Source organism: Bacillus rossius, chromosome 12, assembly GCF_032445375.1.
Source record: "Bacillus rossius redtenbacheri isolate Brsri chromosome 12, Brsri_v3, whole genome shotgun sequence".
Classification (NCBI taxonomy): Eukaryota; Metazoa; Arthropoda; class Insecta; order Phasmatodea; family Bacillidae; genus Bacillus; species Bacillus rossius.
Window position 1 is genome coordinate 15,837,421 of NC_086339.1, and position 22,409 is coordinate 15,859,829.

General features: G+C 39.4%; 2 protein-coding genes across 2 annotated transcripts in view; one reads left to right on the forward strand and one right to left on the reverse strand.

Moving 5' to 3' along the window:
* LOC134537600 (breast cancer anti-estrogen resistance protein 3 homolog) overlaps nt 1–11,240 on the forward strand; it is a 177,637-nt gene extending 166,397 nt beyond the window's left edge. Inside the window, exons 8-11 of the mRNA XM_063378196.1 lie at nt 4,139–5,394; nt 7,822–7,990; nt 8,860–9,052; nt 10,785–11,240. Coding sequence (XP_063234266.1) covers nt 4,139–5,394; nt 7,822–7,990; nt 8,860–9,052; nt 10,785–11,140 — 1,974 coding nt within the window. The 3' untranslated portion in view covers nt 11,141–11,240. The remainder of the gene's footprint in view (nt 1–4,138; nt 5,395–7,821; nt 7,991–8,859; nt 9,053–10,784) is intronic.
* An 8,886-nt stretch (nt 11,241–20,126) lies between these two features.
* LOC134537601 (uncharacterized) overlaps nt 20,127–22,409 on the reverse strand; it is a 48,443-nt gene continuing 46,160 nt past the window's right edge. The window contains exon 7 of the mRNA XM_063378197.1: nt 20,127–21,622. Coding sequence (XP_063234267.1) covers nt 21,534–21,622 — 89 coding nt within the window. The 3' untranslated portion in view covers nt 20,127–21,533. The remainder of the gene's footprint in view (nt 21,623–22,409) is intronic.

Below are 22,409 nucleotides of genomic sequence, written 5' to 3' on the forward strand. Positions count from 1 at the left end.
TCATAGCTTATCTCTGCACCCCCTCCCCCCTCCCCCCTCCCCTCTCCCCTTCCTCCCACGATGATGACGTTCTTGTTTACGTCAGGTCACGTATGATGACGCGGAGCCAAATCGGATTTTATTTACCCCTTGAAGCAAAACTGCAGGCAATTTTACAAGCACCGACGTAAGGCGGGTGGTCTGCCACCAGAGGCTAACTAAAGAAAAGACAGGCGGTGAAGAAGAAAGTTGCAAGTGACAGCTTACACGTGTAACAGCCTTGTGGGATTTTTTTCCCCTTAATGTACATTTTAAAATCGTAATGCATTGTCACATCGCAAAGGTTTTTTTTTATACGTCCAGAATCATTCGACGTACTAAATTAAAAAAAGCAAGCATCATGTACCAGAGGATCAATGTATAGAGGATGTCATCAGGATCAAGGGAACACGTGATAAATAATTTTTTTTTTTACCAGCAACTGCATCTTTTCTTTGTACGATAGCCCTTCTCGCAAAGTGTTCGTGGATGAGTCGTTACCACAACGCCGAATGTCAAAATTGACCACAACGCCGACAGCGAGAAAACTGCTGTGTACCACAACGCCGAAATAACAACTGAATGAATTTGTGTGTGTTTCTTAAATGTACCTTAACGCCGAAATACCACAATCAAACCTAACCTTACCTAACCTAGCGTAATATAACCTAACCTAGTATAACCTAACCTAGTCCAACCTAACCTAACCTTTGTGGCAGTCCTGCAATGACATTTTTCGGCGTTAGTGAATTTCGTCGTTGTGGTAATTCGGCGTTGTGGTACATAGCAGTTTTCTAGCTGTCGGCGTTGCGGTCAATTCGGCATTTCGGCGTTGTGGTATTTCGGCGTTGTGGCGCGTCCCCTTCCTGGAGCCTCCCAGAGGAGGTGAGCGCCGCCGTCGGCCGAGAACAAGACGTCCGCCCCTCGTCACGTGGGGGTAGCAGCGTCCCAGAGCTGCGTGGGTCGCGTATTGATCTAGTCTCTTCCTCGACGCGGGACGCCCTCTATCTCTCCTCGCGACTGCCCCATTCACGTCTGAACACCGCGTGGCAGAGCCCGTTCCCTTCGCTCCAATTTTTGGAAAGGCCGAACGGTCCTGAACTGACAGTTTGGACTGAACTGAAGCCTTCCCCCGCACACGATCAGTAGGAGCAGGGATTTTTCGCGAATAAAGCTAAACACCTATTAGACTGCTACAAGGTTTACGCCAACCAGCGGTTTCTTCCTTGCGATCGGCGGCCGTATGCGGGAGAAGCAGTTGCCTTATTTGGCTTGAGCCACTCAAGAGGCAGTTGCTTCCGCAATGAATTGCTGTGATTGGTGTTTTAACATTCGTCGTGTACCTGAAAGAAACTCACCCAATCACGAAACACACGACGATGCTATAGTGTTTTAACTTTCAGCTAGTCTCGGAATCTTTTCGCTAAATATGCATGGCCCTAACTATCAGTCTTGTGGTCTGCTGTTGCTGTTGGATGTGCCGTTTCATCGTGGGATATGGACGAAACTTTGGATGTTGCAGTTGTAGTTACATTTTAGTTACGAAAAAATGAGGGGGGTGGGAAGCAAAGCAACCAAAGATGTCTGCCATGACTAGAGACCCGTAAAATTCGCGGGTTCAATGACCTCCAGGATAGACTCAAATATCCTCTACACACTCGAGCAAATGCCAACTGTAAATTTTGCTGCTGACTTGTGAGTCGTCTCGACTGGGTGGCCTGTGATTCGACACTTCAATGAGTGAGGGTCTCTAATTGGCCCTCAGTCCTCCAGATTAACAGTGAACCAATGACAGAAGCAAAACTTAGGTATAATTATTTGAATTTTAGCATAACACGAAATGAACCCGCGAATTTCACGGGTCTCTAGCCATGACACTTAGCTGATGGACTAACAGTAAGTTTGGACTGGCGAGACGCTGTTCCCACGCACGGCAGTTCCGACTGTCCAGGTCTGACTGATAAGTCCGAACTGTCAGTTCGGAACAATAAGCAGAAAACTTTAGGATATACAGAAAGCTTTCCATAAGACATATGTAGGTAGAGACAGGAAAATTTCGCGGATTCATTTCGTGATATGCTAAAATTCAAATAATCATATCGTTGTGATTCTTCTGCTATTGGTTCACTGTTAATATGTAGGACTCTTGGCCAATTAGAGACCATCAATCAAAGAAATTATCCAATAACAAGTTACCCATTTGAGACGCCTCAAAATTCAGCACCTAATGAACATGCTCCTTTTGCCCAAGCAGACAGAAGATCGTGGAGTCTATCCTGAAGGTCACTGAACTCGCAAGTTTTTCCAGTCTCTAGACATAGGATTTTGTTTTTACACCAAACCCGTTCCACTGCATCATCCCTCTCATAGGTCCGTCACAGTCATTAGTGACGAATAGCAGTAAAAATATAATCGGGCAGACTTTTTCATATTCTTTTTCTTGGTCAAACATAATTTGTTTGAAGCCGCAAAATAATTCATTGCAGTAGAATATAGAAGATTAGTATAGCCTGTAGTTCGGCTGAAACTTCTCATAAAATAGGTATTTTATGTAACATTCTCAGAATAAATTTTGTTCACGAAGCTGCTGAATTTTCTGTTGACGAATGGATTTCGTTTTGAAGTAATTATATTGCCGTGCAGAACTGTGAATTGGTCGCTCGAATAAAACGTCTTATCTTGGTATCGGGCCTGAGTTAAAATAGCCGATGGACTGCACTCAGTGGAAGTGGCCAGGAGTCGTTCGGCATGAAAAAAAAAAAAAAAAAAATCTGGTTTCACTTCAGTTTTAGCGCACATAAATTTCCAGCCTGGTGTTGGTTTGGACAACTGACAAGTCTGCGTGGCGTGGTGGGTGCCAATGTTATTTATGGCTCAATTATCCGCCCCACACTCAGGCGTTGAGCATACAAATGAGGCAGTCCTACGCACCAGACATCAACCTTTTTAAATTTATTATTCGGTTAGACCAGACATCCACTCCATTGACCAACACCTCCGTGTATTTTACATGTTTTTGAAGTGAAACTTTTTTTTGGCGCCTTGAGAGTAAAATTTTCATTGCCGAAATTTAATGCAACGTTTTCGTGAAATATTGTTGTGAAAAGTTTCTGATGCGAAAAAGTCAAAGAGATATAAAGAGAACACTGTGCAATATACGTTGCTGAGCGCGTCTTTGTTATCCTCTTTGTGCGGTTATCCCCTCCCCCTAAAAAAAATAGAAATGAGTGCGATAGATGAATAAAAGTATAGGACAGTGTGCACATACGCTTGTTTCAGAAAATATAGAGTTATTATATATGCAGTCAGCTGTAAATGCCTTGAATTTTGTATTTGCTACCAGCGTGCTCGTGTTCCTCCTTGTTCAACCAGCAGCGTAGAGAGAGAGTGCTGTCGAGACAGTTCCTGCATTTCCCGCACAGAGGGCACTACCTGTTATGTGGGTTTTCATATTTCGTTCAGACATTTGGCATGTTCCAAATGGCAGAATTGTTCGCGAAGAAACGGTATCACGCGCAGTTTTTTCTCTATGGTGTGAGTATTTCAACAGTGACTAAGGCCCTACTATTAATTGTTAATTAATCTTTATTATAAAATTCTCTTCTTGTCTCTCTTTCTGCCGTTTTACCCCTTACGAGTGGCTCATGGCGTGTATGGGGATATAGCTAGTGCCGGAGGGTTGTACCATTGAATATATATAGTACTGTATAGAAGTCGCGAGTGGATAGGATTTACTCTACGTTTTTTCAGAAGCGTATGATGAGCAGCTTGGGAACTTCACCAGTGCGCGTCTTAGTTGTTATTTACACGTTAGAGCGCAGCACTGTCGCGCCCGCTGTCATTCCTCCGCACCCCCCCCCCCCCCCACCTATCATTCACTGCAGCTCAAGGTCGTTCAACGGGAGGGGGAAGGGGTGTTTGAAGAGTTGGACACTCGACCGCTAGGGACCACCACAAGTCGATGCCCCCAGAGATGGTGGCGATTGCGGCGGTGAATTAACCAACTACCTCAAAACCGTATTGGAAATTTTAACCTGGGCTGGCGACTTCCATACAGTGTGTGTATGTATCCAAAGGTGGTACCCTGGTCGGTGACCCGGGGGTCGGCGTGTGCCCGCAGGTGGTGATCCAGCCAGACACGGTGTACGAGCGCGTACAGTACCAGTTCGAGGACGACGCCTACGACACGGTGCCCGACCTCATCACCTACTACGTGGGCAGCGGCAAGGCGGTGTCGGCCACCTCGGGAGCGCGCGTGCACACGCCGCGCAACCGCGCGCACCCGCTCTCCTTCTACGCCGCCCAGTACGGCTCTCCGCTGTCATCGCCGCTGTCCTCGGCCCCCGGCGCGCTGCGCTGCAGCCCCTACAGCTCGTACCGCAGCCCCGTGCACTCGCCGCCGCGCGCCAAGCGAGACGCCCCGCCGCGCCTGCCCGCCAAGAAGCAGCGCAGCCACTCGCTCACGCCCGCCGAGCTCAACGGCCGCGCGCCGCCGCAGCAACAACCCAGGCCCGCCGCCCCCGAGGAGAAGAGCAGCAGCGCCGACGGCGTCATCCAGAACTGCGGCGGGGCCAGGTTCTCCACGCACTCCCTCCCCCGGCCGTCGACCGCCTCCTCCTCCTCCTCCTGCCGGCCGCAGCAGCAGGCGCCCGCCGCCTCCAGGAGCGGCAAGATGGTGCGCGTGACGAGCGACCCGGCGCTCAGCCCCTGCCTCGAGAGGCGCCACTTCGGCTACCCGGACCCCGGGGACGCGGACCCGCCCGGGGATCCGCCCCCCAAGCCGAGCCGCGTGCCGTCCGAGGCGCGGCCCTCGACGGCCGACCCTCAGCAGCAACGCGTCGCCTCGTACCACGCGTCCAGCAGCGACTCGGGCAACGGCTCCGGCGACTCGGCGCAGAGCTCCGCCGCCGGGGACGGCGCCGCGGAGGCGGCGGCGGCGGCGGCGGGGGCCTCGGCCCCGCCGCACAGGGGCGTCGTCATCAAGAACCCGCGCTACCACGCGGCGGCTCCGGCCGCCTGCTCGTCCTCCTCGCCCTACGACTCGGCGGCCGAGGACTCGCTGCTGTCGCTGTCGGCGCCCGACCCCGACCCGCCGTCCGCCTTCGACCTGGAGAACTTCTCGACGCTGCTGCTGCCGGCGACGGAGAACAGGCCCTTGGACGCGACGGCGCTGCAGGGCGTGCGCGTGATGCTGCGCGAGACGGGCCCGCGCATCCTGGCCAGCCACCTGACGGCCACGGACCTGGAGCTGGTGGTGGGCGGCGGCGCGCGGCCCGGCGGCAGCTGGGAGGCCGACCTGGGGCTGGGCGTGAGCTGCGGCCTGGAGCTGTGCGCGCTGCCGCACGGCCGCCAGCTGCGGCGCGATCTCGTCGAGAGGTGGGCGGCCCCTCCCCTCTCCCCCCTCTATAATATAGATTCATTTGGCACAGGGGCGCAACAACAAGGGGGGGGGGGGGGCAATGTTATTTGCACCCTCCCCCTTCTCTGAAACCTTGAAGTGGGTGGCAAACGGGGCCAAAGAAAGTTGCTGTGTAATCAATTTTTTTTAGATAATAAAACTGCTTAAATAGCACCATTTTCCAACCTTGAAATACAAATTATTTTCCCGGGGGAGGACCCCCCCGGACCCTCCCCCCCGCTTCAATAGCTGGGGGGGGGGGGGGTAGATGATTCTTTATAAAAAGGTATATTGCCACCCCCCCCCCCCCCCTTTTGGAAATTCGGTTGTTGCGCCCCTGATTTTGGCACACCAATATTTTTCGGTATGTCCCCTAATGTTTACGAGTGACTACACACGGTTTAATTATGCTGCACGTGAGTACGCCATCTTTGCGTCGCATTTCCGTTCATCGGAATTCCATCCCGCATTTTCCCGAAATTACTCCCTGCCAAATGCAGTAGCTAAATATGATAACGCACAAAAAAATAATAATCGAGACTGGAAACACACACATATAAATCCAGACTGTCGTGGCTGAACACTTCACCACTATCAAATCAAATAATTTCTTAGCATTGCCAAGATTACGACTGTTGAAGATTCACATATTTTGGATAGAGGATAGTTGTGTATATAAATTATGCACTATTTAAAATTCTATACATTGCTCTCTTGAAAAAATATCTATTTTTTTGTGACATAGTGTCTTATGCCTCCGAGGTACAGAACTCAAATGTGATCTTCGTGTATTTCATTACTTTAATGATTTGGTTTATCTTTATGGGACGAAAATTACAAGTCTATTGTTAAGATAATTCATTTGAAACCTTACGAGTTATGCAATATGCACAGATAACGCATAAAAATCGGTGAGATTTCGATAAACCCAACTTTTAAAGCAGAATTGAATTATTATTGATGATATTTCGCCATTTCATTATTAATGCATCGTACATCCAATCTGTATGAAATTTTGCACACTTGATCTTTGAAACACGAGGAAGGTTGGTTACTGTCTAAAACGTATGATAAGTGGTGCGCGAGTCGTATCTAAGGAGGTATTAGTCTAAGGAGTTGGTGTCTGCTCTTAAGTTGAAGTCAACTGATTAGAAATTAGATAACAAAACAAATCGTAGCTCTATAAAGGCTAATATGTGTGTGTTTGTTTGTCATGCGTTCTTATACCATTTATAAGATTGCGATGAAACTTTGACGAGTTGTTATGAGCATGCCCTCGAAGGTTTCAGAACTAGTGCATTGTTTGTAAAAAAAGGTGGTGTGTGCGAATCATTTCAACAATTGTATATATTCATATAGTTTAGCGGCAGTTTGTGTTTTTCGGTGTTTCGTACGCATTATATAATTTAATTAAATAAAATATAAAATAGTGATAGGGATGGAGAGCAGTGGCGTAGCTAGGATTCGTGTATGAGGGGTGTTAAGAAGTATTAAAGCAGGGGGTCCGGGGGTCCTCCACCGGGAAAATTTGGGTTTTAAGGTGTAAAATAGTGCTATTTTAGCAGTTTTCGGTACTTAAATTTAAATATTGTAATGGTAAAAATTGTATTAATTTTAATATTAAATTTGTTTGAGTGATGAATAAGAAATTAATTAAAGATTTGGTGCTAAGGGGGGGGGGGGGGTGAACCCCTAAACACCCCCCCCCTCCCGGCTCCGCCCCTGATGGAGAGACATAAAGATAGGTAGTAATAGAGAGATAGAAAGAGGTATAGAGAATTAATGAGATGTTGGGATAAATATTAGATGTATAGAGGTATAGGAATATAGAGAAGAGGTAATGGGATATATAGAGAGATATGTAGAGATATGTATACAGAGATAAATATGGATATATATAAAGAGATTTTAAGCTATAGAGAGATAGAGAATCAGAGAGATGGATATGGATAGAGTGATGCTTTGTATATTTGTACCTACTTGAAACCAATTACAAAATATTGAATGAGGCTTTGAAATGCATACTGGGCTTTTGCTAGTACATATGCTATAAATATGTTTAATAGCTTTGAAAGAACTCTAGGAAGTATCGTAAAGATGCCATCATGTAGTGAATATTGCTAAACAAACAAAATACGAACACATATGCAAGAAATTAGAGTTAAAATTCATATGTGTGTGTGTGTGACTCTTGTCATGTGAATACAAGTCAAAATGAGAACATTCCTCACCCCACTTTTATATATATATATATATAATATATATATATATATATATATATATATATATATATATATAGAATTGAAGTATTAATATGACAAAGACTCCCTCACTTGCTACCTCCGTGGTCCATGCCGGGCATCTGTCGGACGGACCTGACGAGACTGGGTTGTGGTGGTCGGCAGGACGCAGTGCCTGAAGCTGCTGGTCGCAGTCACCATCCTCACCTGCCCCACGGAGTCGGAGCGCGCCGAGACGCTCAACAAGTGGATCCAGGTGGCCATCGACATCAAGACGGCGCTCGGCGACCTGTACGGCTTCTGCGGCGTCATGATGGGGCTGTGCATGCCGCAGGTGGGTCGCCCGCCACACTTGTTGCCGGACCGATCTTACCGAGTTTGTTAACATGTTGCTGCAGTCTATAGTGTCTCGCGCTTGGATTTGCAGTGTTGCCAGACCGACACTGCCTGGCTTGTTAACATTTAAAAAAAAATATTGCTGTCGTCTATAGCATCTCACGCTTGGATTGCATTGTTGCCAATCGCACACTGCCCGGCTTGTTATTATTAGAAATATTATTTTGAATACAATTATTAAATAGTAAGTTTTAATAAATATTTTTAATAATACCATTTTTTTCTAACTCCATAAAGTAGTGTATATTGACAATATTACAGGTGTAGTTTTTTCTGAAAGTCAAAAATAAATTTATCTGTTAAGCGCTAATTATATTATCACAGGGAAAAATAACTATTTGTAGAAGTCATTCACTATTAATAACAATAAATTTCATTAAATTATGTGCTATTCTCAAAAAAGAGCCAAAGTTTTTATATTGAATGATAATAAAAAAAAATTATTTACCAAAAATGGTTTTAACCAAGATGGAGTCTCTCTATATACCTGTACCTCGGAGGCATAAGACACCATGTCACAAAACCCATATTTTCCAGGAAAGCACTTTTTAAAAAAAAGAAATAAATAATGCCTCACTTGTATACTCAACTATTTTATACCCAGAATATGTTGAATTTTCGACATATCGTAGATCTTATTTTTGAAGTCAATGGATAGAACATTAAACGGTGGTGAAGTTTGCGTTTTTACCAAAAGTGGACATGGTGCCGTATGCCTCCGAGAGGTACCGAGTAGGTAGTATTTTGAAGAGTAACCGGGACCCCGCGGGGCGAAAGAAAGAAGCAGCAGTTTGTTGTCTGTCGCAGATCCAGAGGCTGGACGCGACGTGGCACGTGCTGCGGCAGAAGTTCACGGACAGCGCGTTCAACTTCGAGGCGAAGCTGCGGCCGACCTTGAAGCACATGAACGAGTGCACCAACCCCCAGGCCCCCAACACGACGATACCCCACCTCCTCCCGTTCGTCCTGCTGCAGGAGCGCACTCTGGACGACATCCTCGGTACGTCGCCGACCTCTGTCACCCCCACTCTGGGGCCGATCCGCCAGGGCTTTGCGTTTCAGACAGTTTTGTAGTTTGTTTATCTGTGCAGCTGATTCCACATCTTGTTTTTGAACTTGCAATCGAACAAGTTTTTAAAAATTTTTATATCTGGAACAATAATTGATCGAGGCACAGAAGTGTAATTTATAGCATATGAAAACTTGAAAAATTATTTAAATCAATATTAGAAAGGAGGGGCAAAAAATTAGTTTTAATGATTTATAAGTGCTTAGCGTACATGATCGTCAAATATAACAAACCTCCACAAGATAAATTTTCTCAAAATTCTGAGGTGGAAAAAAAATATTATGCCGGATGTGCGGATCAATTGAGAATTGCTCGGCTCATTTACGGATGCCGGACGGACACGACGGATAATTGGGAGTCGATCTTCATGTGTGATACACCAAATAATCATAACGCCTTAGTGTTTGTAAAGAGAAATGTGGATTTGGCTGTATTTATGAGCATCGAATAAGTTACACATGTAAGGTTCTTAATCAGGAACATTTTGGACCATAGCCTTGCCAGATTAGCGATTTTTACAGTATTTTCGAAACATCAGTGTAATTTTTATGAGAGTACTAAGTGTGATGATGTGAAATGTACAACCCCACAAAAAAAAAAAAACACTGTATTGAAATGAAAACAGACATGGCCAGAATCCACCCAAAGAAAATCTAAATGAGAGTGACTAAAATGGTGCCGGATTACAGGATGTGCTGGCCCACAGAATGCTCAATCAAAGACCTTTCACTTTGTTTGCAATAGTCATTTCTGAATGAGCAATGAATGTGCATAATTAACCTCCTGATCTAGCATGATGCAACTGCATTAATTCATCTGTTGTGTCTTTTAGTTACAATTTACAGCCGAAATCAATCTGGAAATCAATTTTATGAACAAATCAAATGCTTTCAAGATAGAAGTGTAAAATTTTTGAAGAAGCCAGTTGGCAAAGGACTGGTACTTGAGTGTGTAATATGTTGTGGAGTATACCTTGGTGTCCAGGAGCATATGCAAAATTTTATTTCACGTTGGCTGTTGTTTAGTTTCCGATTCGTTCCATCTGTTGGTGGAAACGTGTACGTCCCTGCTGGTGTCGGAACAAAACACGTTTCCATTAAGCTTGAAATAGAGTAGTATTGTGTGTGTGTGAAGTAGCTTGGCTTCTGGGTTGTAGCCGTGTCCTCGGCGAATAATTCACCGACGTTTCGATCGACATTGCAGTCGCCATCATCAGGGAGCAGTTCCTGATGATGGTGACTGCAACGTCGTCCGAAACGTGGGTGAATTATTCGCCAAGGACACAGCTACAACCCAGAAGCCAAGCTACTTCAGACAATGGCTGTGAAAGCCTGCGAACATTATTATTGTGTGCAGGGGCGCAAAACAACTAAATTTCCAAAGGGGGGGGGGGGGGGGGCAATATACCTTTTTATAAAGAATCATCTATCCCCCCCCTATTGAAGCTGGGGGGTCCGGGGGTCCTCCCCCGGGGAAATTTGTATTTCAAGGTGGAAAATGGTGCTATTTAAGCAGTTTTATTATCTAAAAATTGATTATACGGCACTTTCTTTGCCCCCGTTTGCCCCCACTTCAAGGTTTCAGAGGGGGGGGCAAATTACCCTTGCCCCCCCCCCCATCCCTATTGTTGCGCTCCTGATCGTGTGTGTGTGTGGTTCGGCAGGTGCCAACCCGGAAGGCGGCAGCAGCCTGGTGAACACGTGCCTCGGCTCGTGGGAGTCTTCGACGGCCGACTTCGGCCTGGGGACGCTGTACGCCCACCTGGAGGCGGCCCGCAGGTTCGGCGAGTCGCTGCCCATGTTCCGCAGGAACGCGGAGATCGTGCTGGGCGACGCCAAGGAGGACGAGCTGCTGACGGACATGTTCCGCACCGAGTTCCAGCTCAAGTTCCTGTGGGGCAGCCGCGGGGCGGGCGTCGCGCCCGAGGACCGCCACGCCAAGTTCGAGCAGGTGCTGGGCGCCATGTCGGAGAAGTGCGAGCCGAGCCCCGCGGCGGCGGGGGCCTCCCCCAGCGCGTAGGGAGCTCCCTCCCCCGCGGGGCCGCGGGGCTTGGCTCGCGTGGTGCTGCCTTCTGCGTCCACTCCAGGTGGTGGGCAGGCATCGTGCAGGGTGTCGTAACGTAGCTGTTTGCCTTGCGTTGCATTACATTTGCAAATTAGTCAGGGGTGCCCACAAGGGGGGGGGGGGGGGGTTAAAAGACGAGAAAAATGTACTATATTATTTACATAATTATAGCTTCTAATGTGAAAATTCCTTTTCTGGTGCTTTGATAATCGAAAGGGATCTTGCAAATAAAATTGGGGCAACCCCGCGCTTTCCTCAACAAAAGCAGTTTGGCATCTGTCGGTTAAGGATGGAAATATTACCTGATATGACCAAAATTATTGTTAGAAAATCAGTTTAAATTAAAGCAAAATGTGATAAAATATAATACTAAAAAAGTATAATATTATAAAATCATTGAGTAAATCATTGAGAAAATGGCATAAAAAATTTCGGGTGGGGGGGGGAGGGGGACGCATCATTAGGTTTGGGGGGGGGGGGGGGGGGTGGGCACCTCTGAACTATACATAACAAATTTCAGTTGAATAACGAATTGAGTGATTTTCACCTTCCAAGCATTTTATTAGTTTCATATAAATTATTTTATAAATAATATTGAACATATATTATGTCTTAATACTGTATTTTTTTTTACATTTGAAATATTATTTATTACAAAAATTAATATTTTTTTTTTAATTTGCACTTGTGCATTTTGAGTGGTAATGTTTACACACTTTGTATTTTCTACATGCATCCTGTACATCATCCATTACACCTTTGGGTGCAGAAGTTTGCTAATGGAGCAGCCCACGCGAACGAAGCCTGGATAATGCCGTTATCAGGGAATTTGTATTATATAAAGTTTGTACAAAAACTGTATTTTTTTTTCTCATACAAATAGATTCTCGAGCGTTTTAAGAGTTTCTGTTGCAAACCAGTCATCTTTTGAATGGAAATAAAGTTGTATATTTGTTGACATATGTACATTTGTCTTTTTATTTTACGGTTGCTGTTTTGATATACAATGGTTGTAATATTATCTTCTGTCTTGAAGTGTAATGATAATAAAGCACAGTTATTTTTTATTATACAAGCTGTGATAAATTTACATAGACATTTAGTGTCAAATTTAATTTTTAATAGCTAACGCCAAAATGTAGGATTGATATGTTTTCTTTTAAAAAAACAGGCATCTGAAAATATATTATTCTTACACAACTTTTCATATATTATCTATTTTGGACCAATTTCTTTATATAAATGGTTGTTTAGTAATAGTTTATGTATTGGAAAATAATTACATCTGGTTGTAAGAAATAAGTAGTCAGTGTAGTTTCAATGTGAAAAAATTTGGAGCTATGAATAAGTGTGTGATGTTCATAATAATTTGACAATACATAGGCCTAGATTTGGACTAATGAGTTTGTGCATACGCAAAATGGACTGAGTAATTTATGATTTTACAAACCATGACAAAGAGTTATCCATTTTTTTTCTTCTGGGGAATACTTATAAAGTTTTTTACAACTTACACAATATGTTAAAATACATGCATATTAGAGCAGGGAAATAATGCTAACATCAACATTTCAAACTCAGATATCACGTCTGTTTCCAGTCCAAGTTGCTCCCAGGGCAGAGATTGTTCCACTTGATTGTTTTGTAGTATGTGTGACGCCTCTCCAAATCTAGCATCCTCTGAACTCTGGCGCCTGGTGTATACGACTTGACTCTGCTGTTCCATTCCTCTCTCTCCCCCCCCCCCCCCCCTCCAACCACTCCATTCCTCTCAGATCCGTCCCTGATCTTTACTAACCGTATTAAGACTTCGCTTGAAGGAGTTAAGTTCAAGATTAGCGTAAAGGTGTTAAGAGAGCAGACACACATGGAAATACGTAAACGGGACAGAGTGGAAGATGAATTGTATGAAGCTCAACAGAGCTGTAACATTACAAAATAATTTTGTTATCAAATTATGATTTACCTTGTTAGAATCAATAGTAGTGTAATGATAAAGATGTGAAATTTAACACTATGTAATATTATTTTTTAATTACTGCGTAGTTTTTTGAGTGAGAGATAATCATAGAAACAGTAAATATTCTTGAGCAATAAAATGCTTATCAAAAGGGCCAATGTCATAAGAAATTACTGGTGAATTATATTTTCAAGAAATCAATTTTCTTTCTTTGCTACTTACTAGAAATAATTTTTAATTAATGTGTGTACAAAGCGGTCAATTAAGTAAGAAGTATTAACTTATTTTTATCAAATATGTGTTATATTAATAAATAAAAAAATTAAAAGTACGTAGTTAAGTAAAATATTCAATGCCAACACACACTAATGATAGTAGACAGCTTTAGTTCACAGTATAGTATAGTGATTAAAATTTTTCTCACCTGAATTTTATTTTGAGTATGTTTACTCAGCCATCTTATCAATATTATGAGATTGAATGTCAAATGCATTTACATATTTTTACATTCATTAAATGCAGTCAGTTATATTCACCTGTTATGAAACAGCAAACAGATAGGAAGAAAACTTTAGAGAATTATTTAGTTAAATAATGAAAATTAATATAATTACGAGGTTTTTTTTATACTTCCGATGGGCTATTAAGAAAAAAGACTAATTAACATAATATAAAAATTTTACCACCATAAGTTCAGCAGGGTCCTACTTATTTTTCTACATAATCGCCAAAAGAATCGAGGGATTTGTCATATAACACGTGTCTCTGTGCCTTCTTCGAAGAAGTCAGCTGCCAGTCAATAGAGACACAGGGCCAGCACCTGTACCTCTCTCTCCCTCAAGACGCCGCTGTGAGACGAATGGACTATATTCTGGCGCATTCTGCCCCCACTATACGTGTATCTTGCTATAATTATCGACGCGGCAGCCAATGCACTGCATTATTAGTCTATTCGCCTAACAGCAGCATCCCGAAGGAGAGGCAGATCCAGATGCTGGCCCTGTGTGTCTTTTCACTGACGGCTGACTTCTTCGAAGAAGGCACAGAGACGCTTGTGTGTTGTATGATGAATGCCTCGATCGTTTTGGCGATTATGTAGAAAAATAAGTAGGACCCTGCTGAAATTTAGTGGTAAAATTATTATGTTATGTTAACTTTGTTTTTCTTTTATAGTCCATCGGAGGTTGAAAAAAAAACTCTCGTGTATATATTAGAAAACAAATTCAAAATAGGCTATATGAATATTTTAGGAAAATTTATATTTTTTGTTTCAGTTCTTCAAATATTTTTAACTATTTTTTAGTCCAGAATAAAGGCAAATTGGTGTTTAAATTCACAGTTATTTTCATCATGAAAGTGATCCAATATTTGAAACGTTCATCAATGTTGGGTAACATAAAGCTCATACTATGCCAATACCAGTAATGATTAGTTACAGTTTTTATAGGCCAGTTTTAATGAATCTGTATTTGGAATAAAAGATTAAAATTTACACACCAGTGAAGAAAAATGCATGCTTTTGTGTATAGATAATTTTTAAGGTTCCTAAATTTTATTAAAAAAAAAATGTATTTTAATGACTGAGAAATTAAACCAGTATATTTAAAATACTGGATGGAATCTTACCTGAGTAAAAAGTCACTGTACTATTGTACCCTACCATTTTTTTTTAAATAGTATCCTAATGACCTTGTTGAGAATATCATTACTATTTTTTTGTTAATGTTCAGATTTTAAGTTTTTTAAAACAGTATAAAATGGCTTACCATTATTATTTTTATTTTACTATTTATCATTTACCAATTAATCTATACTTGCAGTGTTTTCCAACGGAGATTTCTTTTTCTTTTTTTTTTTTGTTAAGAATTGATTTTGTCTTTGTTATAATCATAATGTTAAGAATTTTATTTTGATTACTATTCCATGTTACTTATTTATGTATATTAAAGCATTGTTTACTGAGAAACACCATTTAAAATATAATTGATATTACAAACTTTTTAAATTTTTATTCTCATAAATGTGCGGCTTCAGATTGCTCAACCGACATTGGTTTTTAGTTATTATTATTTATTACTGTGTTGACGGCAGATAAAATGTATTGCAGATACACACATTTTTCATTAAAATGAGTTTGAATTTTTTGTGTGCATAAACGGTTGAAAAAAATACCTATTATAATAGCTTGCATGTGTTGCTGATTTATAGGCTTTATAGACAAAATTTCATCTCTCAGGAGGGGGAAAAAAATCTAATTTATATTGTGTCAGTATTAAACTAGGGTACATAAGGGGACAGGAACTAAAATCTGTAGGATTTTTAGGTGAGGCCCGCGGGATTATGTTTATCATTCCCATTTCACAGTTACAATTTTGCAAGCGTAAACGGGCCCCCTCAGAGAGGAGCTTGTTGATTCCAGGGGGGGCCCCGGACCCCCCTGGTCGCCCCGGGATCTACGCTCATGTTTGAGGATATTGTTTGGACAACTTGATTCACAAAGTTTGCAGATTTGATGCTACCTGTGTAAACATTCTTTGATAAACTGAACTTACCTTTTAGAATGCTCGGTGTTTCTTATGCTTAAGCTGCTTCTTCGCCTACATTCACAGACATTTGGTTTAGTCAAAATTGTGGACCGCACTTCTTTCGTATCTTCTGTTTCAATTCTGGTTCTTGACCAACTGCTGCCAAATCATCACTTTCCCCCCCCCCCCCCCCCGCAACACCCCTCCGCGTTGCTTTTGTATGTGCTTTTGCCATTTTAATCAAATTTTGCCCGTGGTTTTCTGACTGTTTTGAACTTGCAGGTAAATCAAGTATTGATGGGGAAACGAAAATTAATTTTTTATTAACCTTTGGAGTTACCTACTTTTATTTGCAACTTATGTTAATGTTTGGGGATCTTTCTGTGATTATAGACTGTTTTTGCTAGTTAAATTGGTTTATTCAACAGATTAATTTATTGTACCTTTTTATGCCCCTATTGAAAATAAAGCAGTAAAAAGATTGCATAGTTACTTAATATACTTAATATACTTGTCTGATATTAGACATAGAATAATGTTATGCACTTAGTATTAAAGAGGTTCTTTGTACTATTTGCAGGAAGTATACGAAACTATAGCATCAATTTACCATTATTTTATTAAAATTGTAGTGTGTTTAATAGAATTTATGCAACAAAACATCTGAATTTAAAAACCATTCCTAGTTCATAGTGTAACATGTTTACAAAGTTACTTTTATAAAATTACCATGTATATACCACATAATATTGTTGCATTAAGAGAAAATATTTTGCATAGTTTTGTGGTTGGACCAACTACTTTCAAGATTGAAACACTTAAAAAATTTTTTTTCCTGAATTATTTTAGATAGGCTTTGCAAGTGGTATTTGTAAATGCAGTAATATTCATCAAAATTTTTCCAAGAAATAAATATTTTGTGTATCTATGAATAATGATTTCAACAGGCATAAAAGTTCTTCAATCCAATATAAATTTAATATATTTTACTTATGCTTCCGTATATCCTTGCAATTTTGGTTTCAACCAATAGAAACTTCTGCAATAAAAAAAGAACTAATTAAAAAATATATATGTATACAGCTAACATGGGATATTTATTAATGATGGTACGTTAGTACAATACTTACCGCATAGTATACATAGTTTATCAAAAACTGTACATGTTTTATTTTGTATTTTTTCGTACAATATGTCTGCATAGGCATGAAAGTAATAATGAACTGGTTCACACGGTAAATGGTTGGTACTTAGTTCTGTAACATGGGGGATTTTTTTAATGTGAATATTAAAATAATATACTAATATTCTGTGAAATTATTACTATTTCCTTTTTGAACTAAAACTCTTAATTTTTATAAAAATGCTTATGCTAAGCAGTTTTCATTACTAAGAAAATCATAGGATTAGGGAACAAGATGTTTGTGAACAACCTTGACACCAGCAGCTCTTTTATTTTGTAAAAATTAATGATGAAAAGATACAGTTTCTTTGCTTTGCTTTTATTATAAAACATCAGAAACTACTGACAGCTAAGCAATGCCCCTAAAACATCCCTCTCACGGACATCCCAGGTAGAATGTGTCTTCATTTTCATTATATATTTTCCTAGAAAATCATTTTAATTTAAATAATTTAACTTTTATTTAAGAGCAATAATTTTTAATTCCTGGTCACTGAAACGGTTTTAGTCTGTGTGAACAAAAAATAAAATATTTATATATTTACATATTTATAAAATATTTAGAAAATCCTAAACAGTTTTTGAATCAAAGTTTTTGATGACTTTTAAATAAATCTTCATTCTGTTTTACATCCATGAAAAAAAAAAATTATTCTAGTAATGATCATTTTCTTTATGATTTTCAAGTATGTATTGAGTTTGGGTGTACAGGTGAAAATTTTTGTAATTTTTGTGCAGAACCAAAATTGTGTAACTCAGTTTTATGAATAAGGTTTCAATAGATTTGTTACAGTTAGAGCGCTGCATGAATGTAGATTTAAACAGTTATGCTGGGTGATTATTGGATAAACCTTCCGATAACCAACTTTTATGTTTTTACTCTTTGCCATTAGGGGGTGGACATAAGTAGAATTGTTATTATTATTATTACTACTACTACTACTACACCAGAAAGTGCGAAAGGCGAAAAAGATACATGAACCAAGTACCCAATTGCCTCTAAGCACACAGCAGTGAGTGCAGACTCCTGGGTTAGGTTTGGAGATATTCAGAGTGAAGGTTTTAAGATACAGCATTTTTAAAATGGCCATTTTGGCCATGTGGAAGGGCTTTACAGAAGGTGCAGTTTTTTTTTTTTTTAAATTTTATTATCAAATGCAAAATGTTTTTAAAATAGCTATTCAACATCATATGAAGCTTTTTCTTCTTTGGATCTATTATATTCACTTTCATGTTGAGTTGTGTTTAAGAGGTTGTAGGTAGACTTAATTTTTTTTTTATATTGACCACTATCATCAGTGACACAAGCATAATGTGTCCATCTGCCATTGCGCTCACACTGCCGGCAGAAATGCTTTGTAAATTGATTAATTGAAATCCAAAAGCTTTTTTGTAGATTATTTTTTAATCATTGTATTACGTATTTTTAAACCAACTACAGTACTAAGAACAGACTCTTGAGAATTCATTTGGTTGTAATTTTCATCCCATTAAAGAAATATTTGACTAAAGCATTTTTAAAATTAATTTAATAGTTATTAAAAACTTATAAATAATACAATGACTTCAACGTTTAAAATTTGTGTAGTGTATATTTACTGTTGACATGTAAATCTGTATCACTTACATTGTAAGTATTGTTAAATATTGAAGCATAGGAGTTCCTTGGCATATCAAGAGTGTAACAGTGGATGTAAAAATGGTTTTCTGTGCTTTTATTTATTTACCGTGCTTGCTAAACTATTCCAAGATTTAAGTACTTTAAATAAAATATATATTTTTAGGTCAGTAGTAAAAATGCTATTGTAATGGGAGTGAAACCATTTGTGTCTCTTAAATGTTCTTTCTAAATGACTGAGATTTGTGCATAAAATAAATGTTGGAAGGTAAAAAAAAGCATAGAAATATTTTATATAAAACTGTATCTGTGTGTTTGAGTAATATATTAGAGAGAGTTTAATTAAGAAGACATCTTATTAAGTTCCTATAGTTTTTTTATGCCTTAAGTTTTATGGGGGGAAAAGTTTAATGAATCAATTTTTGTGACACCAAGTTATACAAAATTAAATTACAGATTAATATTTCATGATTTGTAGCACAAAGAGTTACTTGTACAGTAATAAAATTGTAACTAATGCTTAACATAAATATTGTACTTATGTGTATATAGATATTTTATCATAATTTTGCAGACTGAATCAATTCAACTGTAGACTGATATTCAATTATGATGGTGCATATTGATTAATAATATTGACATCAAAGCTACAGTAGTATTCAATCTTTGGTTGTTATGTGTTAATACTTATGTCTGACAACATGTTTCTTTTATTTTACTTATCTCAAAATTATTTTTTATGAGAGAGATTTGATTGATGCATAATTGCTTAGACTGTGTTTGTTTGTAGCGGCGTGCAACGAAGGTGTTACAGTGTAATATATATCTTGTTAATTAGTCCATGTGTGCTGTAACATAATAAACATATTTCAACATGGTGAATTGTGACTTACTGTGATGTATTATATCTGTTCCAAAAATAACACCATGATTTTGTGTTAAATATTTCCCCGAAAGCTTTATACAAACAACATATCTGGTCAGTTTTGATTGATACTGTTTTTTTTTTTTACATAAATTATCTTGTGAACTTTATGGTTTAGTATTTATTTTAATATAGCTCACATTAGTAAATAACAACAATAAATCATCAATAACATGAATCACTCATATACCGTCATGAATTCTTTCATTTGTTTCTGTCCTAAAAATAAACAAGGCTATTTACTGTAGGTCTAACATCTGGAAACACATCTTTTTGACATGAAATCCGGATTTCACTGTCAACATCATTGATGGGGAAACCTCAGCATTTGTAAGTTTTAGACAGAAAGGGCTTTTACATTATGGCCTTTTAGGAGAGTGGGGAAGTTACTGACGCAATCATTTTCATCTGAGTCGTGATGCAACGCTCACACAAGCACTTCTCACGAAGTTAGCTTGCACACACACTACCGAAACAGGTGAAAGTCCTCTTCTTTGACCAGTGGCGGCTCTACACTTTGCGGGACCCAGGGACACTTGACTTTTGCAGTAGGTATCTTAATATTCTGGACAGTTAATCTACAGAATCACCATTTTTTAATTGCATGTTATCTTTAAAAAAAACAGTTACCTATTTGTTACTGTTGTTTTAATCAGTGATTGAAATTGTGAAAATTTTAGAAATGCAAGTTAAGACTATAGTAGGGCAGTTATGAAACCAGTCGTTGCTTTTAGAAATGTGTTTCTTAATTCAGACGTACAAGGTACACCATACATTTTGTTACCAGTATTTTCTGAAATAAAATTTTACTAAACAAAAATCATGTTTATTTATAAATATGCACATATTTTGAACAGTTTACAGACATATAATTATTACTTACTTATCACTAACTAAATTTAAATGAGTTTCAAAATATTATGCTCTGGAACACAATTCATGAAACTATTTTTCTATCCTACACATTATAACAGCAACAAAAACAGTATAGTAGGTACTGTTTAAAAAGTTTTATTATAAACTTTATAAGAATGCTGGTTGGATATTCATTCCTGTTTGAATAATTTACAAAATATTTTAGGTACTACATTTAGAGCAAATGCAATACATACTTACGTGAATCACTGAGACTTAACTAATATTGTATTTTCAGTGCTGGTTCATTATTTATATTAATTATTGTTCATAAAACAAATATCTGAATTGTGCCTCTTTGTAACTAAAATATAGTGAATGATTTAATGGATTTCTGCAATTGTTTTTAATGAGTTGCACAATATTCAGGAAATTAGGATAAGTGTGCTATTGCAAGCTTTCGTTGCAACAAAAAAAATTGATTAAAACTTCACTTATTTATGACTTTATGATCTGTATACACAACTTAATTTCTCAGCATTTAAATTCTGAAATTAAAAAGCTTTTTTTGATCTGATAACGGGGACCAAACATTTTAAATTTGTGAACATTTAGGTCTCGTAGCTATGTGTAAACTGAGTGGATAACCTGGACATCAGCAATCTTTAAGCACTAAATACCAAAAAGGTGTTCATTCTAAACATGCATTGAACAAATAATTTTCCAAATAATAGTGATATTTGGTACCAAACATTCACAGAGTTGAACAGCTTTAGAATCTATTATTATGAAGTCTTTTGAGGCATGAAAATAGTTCATCCAACGTCCAACCTCACGAAAGTAGTAGTAGTAGGGACTGGCATTACTCAGTTCATGGTCCACATTTGTATCTGGCACAGTAGGTAGTACATAATAAGCCTATGTCTTCTGTCGGATTACACTTGAAACTCATTCTTCACGTATGCATAGTCCTACATATTTTTTTTCAGCTGAGTTTCACAAATAAAGCCTTTTGCATGTAACTAGTCTCAAATTTGACAGTTCTAAAAAAAAAAAGGCAACAGTGGTTCCCATCTCCTAAATGCCGCTTGCAAAGCATCACACTATGCTTTTTTTGTCAACACCATAAACCACATGAAGCTGTTCACGAAAGTTGTTGGCAGAACAATAGTGGAAGAAGGATGCATGGACCAATGGGCACTACTTTCGGAAACTGCCAAATTCAAGACGAGTTGCGTGAGACAGAATATACCGTAGGCAACTAAGCAACACGACAACGTCTCTAGAGAAGCCCGTCTATCACGTGGATGACTCCGTTCGTTGCTGGGATGTTGTGAGTCAGCACTTTGGAATTGTTCACCTTCACTTGCCCTGTGGAAGAAAACAAACGGTCTGAACGTTCACAGTTTTTGTATCAAACCATTGCCTAGGTTTTGGATGGTAAAAAAATTAAATCAAATTTGCTCTGGCTTGTAAATAACTTCCTTTGAATGCTGTAAACAGGTTACGCAAGGCTTATTACAATGGCGGATGCCGGCAGGAGGGGTAGGAGGAATACATCCCCTCCCCTCCCCCTTGAAGCTATTCAAAAATAATGATAGGGCTTGGTGAGGTGAAGGCAGTATGTTATTTTGGGTGATGCAAGGTGAGACGTTACAACACCTGTAATCTCAAACCACACATGATGTGATGCATGATGAAAATGATAATGTAACAGCATTCTCAAACCCTTGTTGAAGTAAGTTTACTGAAAACAAAAAAAAAAAAAATATTTTTTCAAATCCCCTCCTGAAATAAATTCCTATATCCACCACTGGCCCATTCTCCCACACAAAGTTAGTTTTTTTTTTTTTTTCCCCCATTTTCTTGTCATTATTATTATTAAGAGATTTTTCTGTTAATTATTTACGATTAGCTTCAGATCGTTTTTGGGTCACAAATTTACACACCAGATCAGAACGTTATTTTTCGAGTTTTTAAAGGTCAAATGCAACAAAACATTTTGATTTAATAGTTAATGCGTGTTTCACTTATGTAGCTGTATTTCAAATGTTACGCTATTGTTACACTTCCATTTTCTATTAAATGCACATATCTATGGAGTAGGCTAATGTTTGTGCTTCACGATACACTTGTCTCCAAGATGTAACTACCTACA